This window comes from Terrapene carolina, unplaced genomic scaffold, assembly GCF_002925995.2.
Source record: "Terrapene carolina triunguis isolate 2854851 unplaced genomic scaffold, T_m_triunguis-2.0 Scaffold85, whole genome shotgun sequence".
Classification (NCBI taxonomy): domain Eukaryota; kingdom Metazoa; phylum Chordata; order Testudines; family Emydidae; genus Terrapene; species Terrapene triunguis.
In genome coordinates, this window is record NW_020664436.1 from 10179741 (window position 1) to 10195659 (window position 15919).

A 15919-nucleotide genomic window follows, 5' to 3' on the forward strand; every position below is an offset into this window, starting at 1 on the left:
TCCTTGGCACGCATGCCGCAGGTTGCCGACCCCTGTTGTATATTTTGACATGTGGTGTTGATAATTTGCCTTAACTGTTATAAATCGACATCTGCTGTCATTAAATAATTATTGTCTGATTCCCCACAAATGTGAAAATTTAAATTCATAAAAATAAAAAGTACCTAAAATAAACGTCAATATTATCTGTCAAAATTATAAAAAATAAAAATTGAATTCTGACCAGCATAAGTATGCACCACTTCCCTGAACTACATGGCATGTGTAAGCTTGCTCAAGTGCGTGGTAATTATATCACCCTCTGCTAGCTCCAATACTGTTATATAATTATGACAGTTTCATGGGTTACAGCTGGTAGATATTAAACATAATGTAAACTAATGCTTTTAAAGTGTTTGCCTTAAGCTTTCAGTGCTAGTAATATCTTAGCTCTGGAATGCACTTTTATTTAAAATTCCTCATATCCTTTCTCCTCTGCCAAACTGACCACCATATTTTTAACAAAATCATATTTGGCATCAAAATTATTTCAACAGTTCTTTGTTGAAAGACTGAAATATACTGTAAGCGTACTTTTAACAGGCTAACAACCAAATTAATGCAACATATGCAGTATACTGTATAGGTGAGCAGCACATTAAGTTTCAGCAGGTTAATTAATATTCAGAGAGTTGAAGCAATTTCTCATGACATTTTGTGAATGACTAATTTGTCCCCTGAAGCTTATTACCCAGGATTCTATGCATCTATAAAAAGAGTTTGTTTCAACTTCATGGCAAACTTTGGGATAGACTGTCTATGGTGCAGAGTTTCAACTCAGAATAGTACAGACGGCGGCCATCAGAGAGCTGGTTATCTCCCTAATTCTCTGCCTGGCCCTGGCCCCGGCCCCAGTGGTTAGAGTAGCCTGAGGAGTTGTCTGTCATCTGAGGATAGTTGGAGCACAATGCACTCTGGCCATACCCTCTCTATGTCCTGATATACCCATTACACTGGGGATTGGCATAAGGCTTCCTAGACATCTGGAGTGCACAGTGACCATGTCTGTTGCTAAACCTCATCAGTGCAGAACATGATCCTACCATGGTCTTTAGCTTCCTCCCTGCCCTCTTTGGGGTGATTTGTGCTCCCAGCAGTACTAGGGAGTAAGAGTCTGCTGTGATTGTGGCTGGCCCACGTGCGAGTGGGCACAAGGGAAGGGGAGAAGGCTCTTACAGAACTTGAAAGGGGCCAGACACAATTTGACTCATACTCTATCTGTAGTCTATGCAAATGTCTCTCTGCAGCTCCTGTGCTTTGTAACCTGTACTCAGGCCTTTAAACAGGAAAAAGTAGAGCAGAATCTGAAGAAACAGAATGTTTATGGTGTGGTCTCTATTACTGATCTCTCCTCAACTATGCAATCAGGCACTGTTAGCCACATACACCACAGTATCTGTTTCAGAAATGCTGCAATAAATTACAGAAACTTTGACGCATCCCACAGGGAAACCTACTGTACTATAAGGTGTTTGTTTTTTTTTTTAGTTCCTCACAGAGAAGTTCTTCACTTTAAGAGGTGCTTGGATTCTGGATCACTAGAGCATAAAGTGAAATAGGCAAGCAAAAAAAGAGTTAATATTCCTGCTTCTTCCAGATAACAAATTAGCAAACAGGACATGACACAGGAGCCAATATTCCTGGGTGTAGTATGGAGCAGTGACTCAAGACTGAAATCTGATGGAAGGCTGCTTGAACTTTCACAATACCTCAGGTTAGTGACCACAATCATGGCCTGCTGGCGCACAGGGTTAGACAGCAAGTTCACTGACTCTTCTTCAATCAGCTTCTGTAAATCAAAGAGGAGACAGAATAGCAGCAACTGAGCTCCAGCTTTGCCCACCAACACTCCATCCTTATTTCCACTGCTCCCGAAGGACCCATACATGGGATATTATAAAATTCTGCAGCATCAATGAGTACTAACTCCAGAGGGACACAGAGGGGCTATTTAATCTCTGGGGCTCTCCAGATCTCAATTGTAAGAAGAATTTCTGACTATAGAAGATGATGTGACTAAAACAATATCAAGTATTTTTTTAAAGGAGGAAATCTAGTCAAACCCTGATATATCTCATTTCCCAGGTGCCATAAAAACCTTCTTAAACTGGCTCAGTCAATATCACCACAACGAACAGGTAGACAGTTATGAGAGGTCCTGGGCGGGGCTGCTAAAGGCACACAGGTGCCATGACAAGTTCAGTATCGAGAGCGGTGAATGGCTAAAAGCAGTGTTGGTGGTTGTTGATCTCCCCGTCCACCAACCAGTGAGACATGAGAGGAAGTGGCAGTAGGGAAGGGTATATTTGAAATTTTGGTGGGAGTAAGTGTTCTTTCCTCACCTGCTGCCCCTGAGCTGGATTCTTCCTGTGGGTCTCTGCCCACCCAGTCATTTCTTGCTGTCTCAGCTAGGGGTTTCCTCCAGGCTCCCAACCTCCTGGCCATTTCATGCTTCCTCTTACTGGGTGGCTTCTCTCCTTATTATTTCTTCTGTCATATCCCAGGTCTTTGGCCCATAGCTGGGGCTTCCAGCCAGCTGCTCTGTTACCCCTACCCAAGGGATTCTTCCAGTGTCCCCTTGCATTCCCATACATTTAATGTTGCCTCTGACTGCTTGTCAGGAATCAGGGCCTGTGGCAGAGTCAGACTCCAGACAACCTTACCGAACAAGTACAACTGGCCTGCTTGATTGGCTACACTGCCTGATTGGTTGGAAGGGTCTGCAGACTGGCTCTTAAGCCCTGCAGCAGTTCAGCGGGTGCTCAAAGCATTTGCCCAAGACTGTGATAGCTACTTTGCCTGCCTTGTTCCAGCCTTGGACCCCATCATGCCTCACTCCAGGTAGTCAGATTCTGACCCTCAGCTCCAAATCAGGACCTGTGACTTTGGCTCCGACCTCTGGCTCTGGCATCTAGCCTCTGCCTCTGGTTCAGACCCTGGGCTCCAATTCCTGGCAACTGACTCCTGCTCTAACCAGTAGGCCTAACTCCTGCTCTAACTATGTGGCACAACTGCCCACATCTTGGTCACTGACAAGTTCGAGTAGCCCCTACTCAAACAATAAGGGACCTATGGCTGATGCAGTGCGCATGGAGTCTACAAAGGCCAATCTCTCTCTCACCTTCATCTCCAACCCCAGCTCCCCATGAGCCCAAGCTCCCCTGCCTGACAAGTTCAATTGTAATCATGTCAAATGTTGTGGGTTCCTAAATCAGTGTTGGCTCCTATTTCTGCTACGCCTACAGCTATACCCCACTGATGGTGCACTTCATCCCGTTGGTGGTTGTACACAGCTGCGATAGCTCCTGCACCTGCTTGTTCCCAGAATTGCTCCCACCTTATTCCAGTTTTGCTTTTGCCTTGTTCCAGCCCTGCTCCTGCCTTGCCCCTGTCTTGCCTCACTCCTGACAACTTAGTTCTGACTCTTGGCTCAGATTCCTGGCTCTGACTCTCGGCTACGCACTCCTGCTCTAACCGCTAGGCATGACAGGCCACCCCGACCTCTCTGCACCCCCAGCCAAGCTTCCACATACCCACATCGGACCCACCTCCAGTCACTCTGCCCTGATTTATAGGGGATGTATGGACTATTATAAAATAAAATGACAATTATATTTATAAGTGGGGACAAAGTGGATCAGTGGGACCATGGAAGATCCCAGATATGCTTGGACCAGCCTTGCAACCAGGTTCCAGCAGGGGTCATTGATTCAAAGTGCCAGAGCTCTATGTACGGCTGCCATGTGCTCAAAATGTGGGAGCTCTGTGTATAAACTCCATCACGCCCAGCTTTTTACTGTCAGTGTTGCTCAGAGTTCTCTATAACTACCCAACGAACAGAGACCCTCGGCCAGATTCTGCACTCGTTTCCAGGGTGTAAAATGTGATTAACTCCACTGATTTCAGTGGTGTTACTGTAAGACTATAAATGAGAGCTGAATTTGGCCCCATTTGTATATTTTACTCACCACCATGAATGCCACAATGACGGCTTTCTGTGAGAATTCATGGGCTTCTTTTGCTTTCTGGCTGATGTCGCCAACAGTTCTGGTGAATGCAGCCATTGACCTCAGAAAGCTCAGCTTCAGACCTAGGTTCTAAACCCCACCAGGAATGGGGAGAAAGATAGTTTAGTGCATTAATGACACAGAACTCAATGTCAGGAGAAATAAAGCAATTTAGGTTGTGGCTAGACTAGAATATAAAGGTGAGATATTAGATCCAGCTAGCTAGCTTCTACTGGTAGAGTAAAATGTTTACATCTTCCCCTTTGCCAGGCCTTAACTCAACCAGTTTATCACACTCTAAAACACAATGACTTTCTCTAGGCTAGAGTTTTAGAAGATGTTAATTAGATCAAGTTAGCTAACATCATGCCTTTACATCTTAGTCTAGATAGGGCCTTAGAGTGCTCGTGTCAAAACATAATATAGTGAGATACTGTCCCTTACCCATCCTGCCTGTTCCACATTCTAAGGCTGTGTCTACACTAGAGACTTTACAGTGGCGCAGCTGTGCCACTGTAAGGTCTCCCATGTAGCCACTTTATGCTAACGGGAGAGAGCTCTCCCGTCGCATAATAAAACTTCCACCAATGAGCGGTGGTAGCTATGTCAGCGGAAGAGTGTCTCACACCAGCGCTTCTGTCGCTGAAACTTATGTCAGTCATGTGGGTGTTTTTCCCCACAACCTGACGGACAAAAGTTTTACCAACAAAAGTGCTAGTGTAGACATAGCCTAAGAAATGTTCTCTCTCTAGCCAACTAATATCCAATATCTGTTCTCATTGCCTGAACTCAGAAGCAAGGATAACTATTATGTGTTGCGACCTTATGACCCACTGAAATACAGGAACATAAAAAGGGGCCCATATGTATCTAGTATCTTCATACAAGTATCATTTGTTTTAATTATCATGATTAACAGAAGATTTCATTAAGGCTGTAACTCACCATGTATGGTAATAACAATCACTCTAACCATTGGAATATGAATCTGAAAAATCAAAAGCTACACGAGAGGTAAACTTTTCAGTTTAATTTAAATAAGAAGGGAACAGCCTGTCACCATACCTATAAAAATATCCATTAGTAACACTGATCACATCTCCTCACTTTCCATGATCAGATAGAAAGAGACACATTTTCTACACCCTACACCAGATCCTGTGACCAAGAATTTGACAAACCTCCTTCTGTTCTAAGGACATGCGGAGAAAGAAAATCTCAGAAAATCTCCTCTTTCTCCCTGATTCCAGTTCTCATGACCAAGTGACAAGTGAGATCACTATATTTGGACAACACTTCAGAAACCCGCCTTGCTAGAAAAGGTTACTGCCAATCTCACCTACTAGTCTCAGAAACATCTGAAAACAGACAAGGGAGAGGCACAGGGAGTGTAGAGGGAAAGGACCTGCTAACTGTACCTTACCTTTTTCTGGAGCGGTTTTTCAAACACCAAAACACACCAAACCAGAAATCTTTGTTCTGCTTAAAGAACTCTTACTATCTTTAAAAAAGGAAAGATCATGGGTATTATAGAACAGCAAGTGTTACTTCAGAATCAGGAAAATTAGTTAGATGGATCACTAATTTGATTCAGTATGGCAATCCCTATGTTCTTATGCTGTGGATGCAATGCAGATATAGGGTCCTTACGGTGACCCCTTTCCAGAACATTCACATGAGAAGCAATAATGGATGATGTCCCAGCAGACAGTTTCCTGTCAGCTTCCTAGTGGAGACAAGCTGAGCCCAAAACAAAGATTGCTGCACCCCAGGAACTCAAAAGCTTAAGGAAGAGAAAAACATCCATAGCAATTGTTCATGTTCATAGTACCGTGGCTGAGGCAGTGTAGCGGCAGTAGTGGTATAACATTTGGGACAGGATGTGGTCCACCCAGGGCAGGATGTTGTCCTTTGTTTCCTTGGCCACCTGGTCATAGCAAAGGTGAAGGGTGCTGGATGCCATACTCCACTTACTCTGTTGTGCATCCTGTGGTAGAAAAGGAGATAAATGCAAACTCATCTTTCCAGATCACTCTCTCTCATGGACAACGCCCTCACCACCCACCCACCCACCCACATCCACCTGCTTCACTCTCTAAATATTCAGTGCTAGAAAATTGTCTATAGGTAAGAGAAAACCTGCAGATGAAGGAGAGGTTCTCAGAAGAGCTGAGATTGATACGCTTTATGGCCAGAGGGCAGGGGCGGCTTTAGGAAGTGCGGGGCCCGATTCGAATACCCGGCGGCAGTTCGGGTCTTTGGCGGCACTTCGGCAGCGGGTCCTTCACTCGCTCTGGGTCTTCTGCAGCACTGAAGGATCCGCCGCCAAAATGCTGCCGAAGACCCGGAGCAAGTGAAGGACCCGCCGCTGCCGTGCTGCCGAAGACCCAGTCTGCCGCCAGGCGAGTAAAAAAATTAAAAAGGTGCCTAATTTAGGCACTCTTCTTTAGGGCGCAGGGCCCTTTTAGGCCTGGGTGCGGGGCCCTCTTAGGCATGGGGCTCGATTCGGGGGAATCGGCCTAAAGCCGGCACTGCAGAGGGGACCATTCTGATCATCTAGTCTGACCTCCTGCATAGCATAGGCCTTAGGATTTCACCCAGTGATTCTTGTAGTGGAGGAGAGAATTATTCTTTCCTGCCATGTGAGTGAACTCTACTGAGGCCAATAACTTGTGATTGAACTAGAGCAAATCCAGTCTCTCTCTTAAAAGGACATCCACTCTTGAGTCAAAACTTGAAGTAGGGAATTTACAACAGATGTGATACTGCAAGAGAAATATCCATTGTGTAAGCAGAGTCTGAATGAGCTCTCCCTTAACCTCTAGTGATGAGCTGGGGGGAAAAAACTTCAGGACTAAACTGTGTTTACATGACCACATTTACTCTGCCTAGGTATTCAGCAGACAGAGCTGTGCAGCCAAAGTGATCAATTTTGGCTGATGTTGGGTCAGTGCCACCCTCTTTCAGGAGACAGAAGTTTAAATATCAGAACAGGGGAAAGCTAAGCAGCATCTTCTTCTGTGGGGTGCTTTAACTCAGGTGGCCTCCAAGACAATGGGGTAACATTTCTCATTTGCCACATTTTACAGAATTCATTCCTGCAGTCCTTTACTCACCTGAATAATCTTTTCAAAGCCCATGGAGAACATACTACTCTCATGAACAAGACTTTGCAGAATTGGACCCACAGTTTGTATCAATCAGCGACATTAGTACAACATGAAGCAGAGATTTTAAAATCACACAAACACAGAAAATTCAGGTTCCCACAACAACCTTAACTCTCCCACCTTGTACATTTGCATTACAAGAGGGTCTGTGATGGGGCATACAAACGAGGTGCTGTGGATGCAGTCAACCCTCGCCCAGACACACTACACCTGCAATAGGTGTCAGGCTTGGAGGGAAGGGTTAAAAGGGAAAGTTACTTAGACTTAGAATCTCCTGTGTCTAGTGGCACATGAGGCAACACATTTCCCCCCCCTGCTGTCTGTCCAGAGCAAGATATTAAAAGGGGAGAGTACAGCTCAGTCAGGGGAGAAACTGATTCAGAGACTGCTGCCTACCAGAGCTTCCCTGAGGGAAGACAGGTCACTGGTGATGAATCAAACAATCGTCCCCCATCAGACCTATCTGCTGGTGCTGAACGAGTCTGCTGCAGGTGGTGCCCCTCTTGAAGGCCTTTTGTTTCCGCCCATTGGACTGGGTGCTCTGCAGCAGTTTGTCCTGAGCCCAGAAGTGACCAGGTCACAGGTCTTTCACTAAAAGATCACACATCATCAGGTAGTGCAACCCATTCTTCTACAAACGCAATTCCTACTGGAAAAAGGCAGCACTCTCCTCTGTAACTCTAAACAAGTACAGATGACCCCAGAAGTATCACTGAAAAGAAGGGATGGAGGGGAGTCTAAGAAACCTGTCTGCTTTGCAAGCCTCACTTGAGCCACGGTTTCGCAGTAAAATAACACATCAGCTGTACCTCACCGGGTGAGCTTTCGTCTGGGTTCAGAATGTTAATGAATTCCTGAAGCACCACCAAGATGTCCTTGAGGTGGCGGGTAGCTACGAGACTGATGGCAGAAGCAATCCCCTAAAACATGGAGTCATGCTTTAGTATGGAGCATTTCCCTTTCCTTGTTCCTCAGCTGTACTCTCCACCCCAACTTTTCCACCACGCAGACTTCCCTTCCACATCCCTTCCCAAGCTTTGGAGGGCCTCTATTCCATTCGTACAGGCTAGCTCCTCCATCATTACTCTCCTCCTTTCCCTAGTCTGCTTAAAGATCTTTGATAGCCTTTATATGCCTCTTCCTTTCCCCTCCTTCACTCCAAGATTACATAATTTCTCCCATTCTAGTTCACACAGAGATATTTGGTCACTCTTCCATTTCTCTCTATGCCCCCCTCTCCAGTCTATGGAAATTCTCATTAGTTCCTTTCTCTCTCCACAGAGATTCATTGATGACCCCTCCATTTCCCTCACCTCTCTCTCAGCTTCCTCCTGCTGAGAAGTCCGCAGTATAATGCTGAGGTACTCCCTCACCACATCTCTGTTTCTTGATGCTCGTAGAACTGCCCCATAAAATTTATATGGGAAAAACTATAAAAATACAGGATTATCTTTAGATACAGGGGAATGATTGTTCCCCATTAATAAATTTTAGAGCTCACCATTTGCAGTATATAAGAAGAAATAATTTCTTTGGTGTTTTCATATCTTTGAAAGAACTTCATATCATTATGGGCTATGAGTAAAGAATTGTGAAGTCTGTTGGAACACTAACTAGAGCCAGTTACAATGTGACCTCTGTGATGTTGCACTCCATATGATTTTATGAAAATATGCTAACGACTGTGAATATAATGTAACTGGAATATGCTTCATGCAAAAGGTCTCTTGTAAGGTATCATTACAAAGTTTATAATCTACTGAGTGTGTTCATCCTATTTGTATAAATGTATCACTCTTGTATCTGAAACTAGAAATATGAAATATAACTGAGGTCCTATTGTAATTATGCAAAGTGTGGGCCATTAATGGTGGCTTGGAATCTTGATGGCTCCCATTAACCAGGACAATTGGTTGTAAATGGCTCTGTTTACTTGTAAGTCTTTCTGTATACCTGTGTGCTGGCAAGTGGGTAATGAAGTCTTACAGTGATAGGTAATCAAGCTCAGCTTGTAGAGAGGAGGACTGTAGAGGTGTTGCCTATAGGAATCCTTAGGTTGCTGGTTCGATTCCGGCTCAAAGGAGAGATGATCACATGTCACTGTAGGAGTCTAATAAGTGATGAGCACCAGCTGCTCCAATTTTCACTGGAACTACATTGTTTTACACCGTTTGAGGATCTGGCCACATAGTTGGAGAACCAGAGAAGAGAAGACAGTATAATGGGAATACCACACCTGAGAAACATAATTTGCCCAAAAAGAGTAGATTATATATGCTGGGTTATTAGCAACTATTTTGGTAGTCCCACTGCAGCACGCAATCTTCAATATACACTTTTGGGGTGGATCACCACCTAAGACTTATGGCAGACGTGTGTTTTAAAAAGGCATTGGAATGAGGAGAGTGTAATCACTCAGACCTTGATCCAGCCAAGCACTGTGGCACATGCTGAACTTTAAACATCTGAGTAGTCCCGCTGCAGTCAATGAAAGCCAAATGGGAATTTAAAATTCTTCTAACAGAGAATATTAATTCCACTTTCTCTAACAAATAATCCTGTGTTTTTGTAGGTTTCCCCATATACATTTGATGGTTAAGTCAAGAGGCCTACACATGTGCTGAAAAATAAACATGTGCCTAAGTGCTTTGCTGGATCAGGGCTTTGACACACAGGACTGGAAGATTCTTCCCCAGCATAAAGGCAGCATGGAAGAAGACACAAATACAAGAACAGGAGATGAAATCAAAGAGAGAGCAGTTAAGCTAAATGTTATAAGTGAAGAGTGAAAGGAGTGGGTAGAAATTATCTGTACTGTAGAATTCTACTGTGTCAGGTATTCTGGTGCCATCAGGGACAACTGCCCCATTGAACATGTTGTTCTAATGCTGCATCACTTATAGATCCCCATAGAAAGAGCTCTAATATGTATTTCTTAAACACTGACCCGGGGCACCTTGTAGTCCAGCCAGTCTTGCATACTTTCATCTCCCCAGAAACCTCTCCTAACACAGGTAGTCTGCATTTGTTGTTTCACTCCTATTCATTAAACCCTAAACCCAGAACTGACCTTATCTTGGGGCCTCTGAGAATAGCTTTTGCTTTTCACAAGAATCTCATTTGCAAGCTCACAGGACCATGCATCATCCATAATGGCTTCCACTGACCTTTCTAAAAGCTGATCGGGGTAGGGAGAAAGTCTCTGTTAGGAAGAATACTTACAGCTCTTCAAACTCATTGCTACCTATTTTCAAAGTATGCGAATAGCCGATATTTAGAGACAACTAGTCTGAGGGTCTTTTATTGATGCAAGACATTAGGAACAGAGGAATTGCTAGAAGGCCTGTTTAATCTGGTATTCTGTCACCAACAATGACCAGTACCAGATACTTCAGAAATAGTGAGGGTAGGGTTACGACAGGGTGAAGACTTACCATTACCCCATGGCCCGCTTACCAGCATAACCGCGCTCAGTACACTGAGCAAAGTATGTTTCACTGGATATTGACCCAGTGCAGGGTACTCTCTCCCCAGGGCAGAGAGGAAAATAGGATGCTTCAGGAATCCCAGAATGCACTGCTACAACCATTGCTGTAAAACGTGCTGTATGTGGATGCACAAACATGATTTTGTTGCTATGTGGATGCACACAGTTGGCAAGAGTAGGTATGTCAACCAATCATTTTATGTTACAGATGATCCTGCAGTGGTTCCCTTGTGTAGTATAGACACATGCTGAACGTAGGTGGAACACAGTAGGCACATTGTCGAAGAGCTAAAGGTCCCTAGAGAGGATGAATGTTACCTGAAGCAGCTTGTCCTTCCATTTCTCCTCTTCCAGAGTTCCTTCATTGTGTGCTGGAAGGGGCAGAAATGCAGCTTGTCAGCAAAAGTGTTTTGAACACTGTTCAGATTGACTCAGCAAGACATAATGGAGACTCCGAATACCAGCACAGAATGAGATGTATCAGCTAGGATGTGTGCTTTAGCTTAGCGATCAACATACACATATTGCATGCATGAAAAGTATTCAACCACTTGAACAAATTACCAAGGGAAGTGGTGGATTCTCCATCAGTTGATGTCTTTAGATCAAGACCGGATGCCTTTCTAGAAGACATACTTTAGTTCAGCAGAAGTTATTGGGATCAATACAGGGGTAACTGGGTGAAATTCTTCTGGCTGTTATACAGGAGGTCAGACTAGATGATCGAATGGTCCCTTCTGGCCTTAATATCTATGGCTCTATGAAAAAGTTATTATCAAAGCTGATGGAGATACTGCACAGCTGGCATTTCCAGGCAAAACAGCAAGGGCTTTAAAGGTGGGATTTTCAAAGGAGCCTATGGGAGCTAGGTGCCCATTTTCCATTGAATTTCAGTGGAATTTGAGTGCCTAATTCCCTTTCACTCATCTGAAACATCTCAGTTTTAATCCCTTTGCAGACAAATTAAAACCATATTCCCTCCTCTCTTCAGCACTATAAGGACTAAGGGACTCAGGATTTGATCCTAGCTAAATAATATAGAAAAAAAAAACAAGGTTGGCAAACAGATTTTCCTTCCCTTCCAGATCTGACTCAGGGAACCAGGGCTACAAGGAAAGAAAATCCCTAATGCACTCAGGAAGTGGGGAGGGAGTTCTGACCTGCCTCACTCATCAGAACTCCAGTCAAACAGGAAAAGAAACAAGAATGGAGCATAAGCCAATAGGAAGAATGAAGTGTGTTTGTACATCTAGGCTCAGACCTAAACCCAGTGAAGCTGGAAGAAATGGATTGTATTACAATGTATTGACTCAAGAGCAAATGTCAATCCACAGTGGTGTGTTGGGCTGGATAAACCTCTATGAGCCGGTCTTGCTACCATTGAAATCAGAAGCAAAACTTCAAATCACTTGAGTGGGAGCAGGACTGTGTAAGTCTATAAGAGCTGCCTTAACACAGTTACATACTACTTCCATGGGACCATGCAAGTGTACTCTGAATCAACAGGAGAGTTGACTCAGAGCCTGTCACACACATCAGCTGTTCTGGGAACCCACCTCCCACTTCCTTACCTTCTAGATATTGTATAAGCTGAGGAATCATCTCCATCCACAATTGTCCCAAATCGGAATGAATCACAGGATGGAGAGAGTTGAGAGGGTGGAGGGCATGCAGCAGTTGGAGAGCAACAACCCCACAGCCTCCATCTTTGTAGGGATACAATGAAATCACCTGGAAAATGAAGAGCCAGTGTTCAATTCAAGACTCTAGCAGCAAAAGGAAAGGTTGGGAGATTGAAGTATAATGCTTCATTTTGTCTCTTAAAAGGTTGCTTGTGCTGGGATGGAGATCAGGGTGGTCTGGAACAGGTTCATTTATTTATAGCATAAATGGCATTTGCAGGTCCCCCTTATGTCAGAGATAATTTCACAGTGATAGCCACAGAGGCCTGCTTTCAATTTCCTGTTGCCACACCAGGCATCACCAGAGACCCCAAGTGATCCAGCCAGGATGCGCAGACATCTGAATGGCAGATCTGGAAGATTATCCTTGGAAATGGTCACTGCCCATCACCATCCAGTACAATTTAAGAAAGGCTCAGCTGGCCCAACCACTGCAAACTCTGGCTTCATAAATGACATATTTTAAATGTTTTATGGTTTATTATTGAACTAAATGCAAGTATCCTGGACCAAATAGATGAGTTATAGGAAGAATTGCTTACCAAAAGATGTAGCAGGAGTGCCTGAGGGGTTGGGAGTTCAGTCGCTGTCATAAAAAGAAATAGAAGCTCATTGAGTGTACTGGAGAGCTGGGGGCAACACATTGAGCTGTGAGTTAGAGATTAGGCAATTTTTTAAAACCTGTCGATAGTGTTTACTGAGCAACAGGGTCGTTCTCTAACTTGTTATAAGGTCAGTCTCAGTGTTGTCACTCTTGGACAGGTGAGTATGACCAAAAATAAAACAGAGCATTTAAACATCTGGCCAGGTGTCCAAGACTCCTGTTAGCATCCCTGCTATGAGTCACATAGCATTAAAGCTAAAGATACTTAAAGGGTGAGAAGCGAGAAGTAACTGGATGGAAAGACAACTGGATGAGTAAAAGACATCAGAGTTGGAAAACTTTATCAAGAAAGGATGCTTGTAAAACTGAAAACAATTATGTAGATTCTGGAACCTTTTGAACACCATTATCTTCATATACACATATATAATGGCAGCTCCAGAGTATTTATATGCCTCTTTGAGCTTTGCTTTGCAACTTTCAGCTATTTAGGGTGTCTCAATCCAGTCTACTCTATAATAAAAATATGAACTGTAGGAGACAGTCCCATTCAGGATCTCAAATAAAGACTTGTGTTGCTCTCTAAATAGTTCAAGGTAGAACCAATATAGCTGGGCATGATTTTCACCTTCCTGGGAAATTTCCTTGTACACTTGTGCTTCTTTTTAGGTATATCTCCCTGCTCATAAGGCTCTTTATTTATAGATTTCTAGCATTCAAAACTTGAATGCTGACAAGAGTTTTGGTCAGTGTATGAAAATTGGAATGAAACGCAGCACTTTCATTGGTTGCTTGTGTCTTTCCATATGTAATGTAAGAGTGTATACTGAGGAGTTGGGTGAGTTCTGACTGCATGAGAAGATTCCACAAGAATTGCATTGCCTCTTGCTAAAAGGCTAGGTACCTTACTAGTGTCAGTCTGGTAACCTTCTCCAGCAGAAAGTTTCATTCACATCTTATATTATGAAGGAGATATAATTAAATGTAGCTGTTCTGATACTAACGTCGTCTGTGTAACTCCGCCAGGTAAGGAGATAGGCCTCCTTTCCCTGACTTTATGAACAAAGATGTCAAGGTTTTGCAGACGGGGATGAAAGTGTTGACATACTCCAGAGGGCACACAAACTGCAATAGCATTTTCCAGGGCACCTGTAAGCAACAAACAGCATAGGTTTGGATATCTTTATACGTGTATAACCCACACACCTCCTGGGTGTGGTGCTCTGTCCCGTGAAGTGGCACTGAGATCACTTAGAGAGAGATTAATGAGTCTGCTCTACATCCTTAGTTAAGAGCCATGTGGCTTTTAGCTCATGCAGTAGAGGCTCATGCATTTAGCTCCAGAGGTCCCAGGTTTGATCCCGCCCGATGACGACTGGGGTCTGTTGGTGTTACACATGCATCAGCTCTCTTGTGACTTTCCTTTTATCAATGGAAAAAAATTGCTGCTTCTTAACCAATACTTCAGAACTCTGACCTCTTACTTAATGGCAGATACAACTGCCTTTCTCTGCCTCTCACAATAGCCCATCCAAATCTATACTGTTTTGTTTGATTCTTCCTTCTCATTATGGTCCTGATTCCTTTGGTATGCTAAGCACCTCCAGTAAGTTAACGTGTACCCTCGAATGCCAAGGAAATTAAAGGGAGTTAAGCATACTCAACATCTCACAAGAACAACTCAGCACTTAGCGGGATCCAAGGTACTCCTTTCCTCTCTTCCTAGCCAATCACATACTGCCCTCTTCGTGACCAACCCAGGCTCTTTTGCATATAGACGGCTCTCATGAGGAACACATCCGAAGGAAGATCCCTTTGAGGCATGTCTCGGCTGGTGCATGCAGGTGAGGAAGTCAGGGGCAACCCTTTGGGTGGAACTACTGGAAAGTTTGATCAGCCCATGTGTATTCATGCTTACCAGGTTTAGGGTGTTGATACTATATACCTGGACTGCCTCTTCATCCCAGTCACCTTCAGGCTTCTATAAATAGATGAAAAATCAGGACAAGTTTATCTCTTTGCCTTCTAACCACATTGAGATGGAGGGGAAGAGGGATAGAGTAAGTGCTTGGGTGACTGCAGGTATCTAGAGGAATGTTTGAAAGATAATTATTTGAGTCCAACCCAGTGGTCCTTAAGAAAACAATTGAAGCCCAATTAAATCCCCTTCCTTCTCCCAGCTTGCCATGTCCCAGAAGCACTTTTCACTGACATTTTGAAAAAGGGAAATCATTCCCATTCACGTTAAGGTTTGTAATTTTTTGTTTTTACAAAAACCAAAACCTGCATTTTGGCATAAAACATACTTGACACCATCCCTTTAAATTAAATAAATGTAATTGGTGGATACTGGTGAAGACAGCAATAAGGGGCAGAAAATTATACAGAACATAGTATGATATTTTCTACATCAATGGTACATAGTTAGGGTGACCAGCAGTCCCATTTTTAAAGGGACAGTCCCATTTTTGGGGACTTTTTCTTATATAGGCGCCTATTACCCCCCACCCCCCGTCCCGTTTTTTCACAGTTGCTAGCTCGTAACCCTATACATAGTGGTATATACATTCATGGCAGAAAAGGGTATGGCAAAGTTTGAAAGGTCCAGGGAAAGGGTAACAATAATTGTTAAGAGGCCAGGAGGATTAAAAATAAGGGGAAGATGTTTTTCTGTTTCTTACCATGGTACAGACAGGGAGTTCACACTGCCGAATGAGAAAATCCACAAGTACACTGCCTCCTGGCAGGGTGAGATACCCACAGCAAGCAAAACTTCTAATCAACTGCAAGAGAGGACTTTTCACCTCCAGGAGACACACAAATGAAGACAGTCAACGATATTTAAAAATCCCACCATGCACCACAAATGTACTGTCTGAAATGCTCATCCCCACAGTAGAGTTTTTTACATTGTGCTTCTTGAGTAGATG

The 15919-nt window shown here is 43.7% G+C and overlaps 1 protein-coding gene across 1 annotated transcript in view; it reads right to left on the bottom strand.

The window, feature by feature from the left end:
* The window catches only part of LOC112113448 (maestro heat-like repeat-containing protein family member 7), a 39382-nt gene extending 33373 nt beyond the window's left edge, over positions 1–6009 (bottom strand). Inside the window, exons 1-3 of the mRNA XM_029911025.1 lie at positions 5878–6009; positions 4008–4136; positions 1749–1828 (exon numbers count right to left, since the gene is read on the bottom strand). Of these exons, the coding sequence (XP_029766885.1) occupies positions 1749–1828; positions 4008–4136; positions 5878–6009 (341 nt within the window). The remainder of the gene's footprint in view (positions 1–1748; positions 1829–4007; positions 4137–5877) is intronic.
* Positions 6010–15919: the final 9910 nt, after the last annotated feature.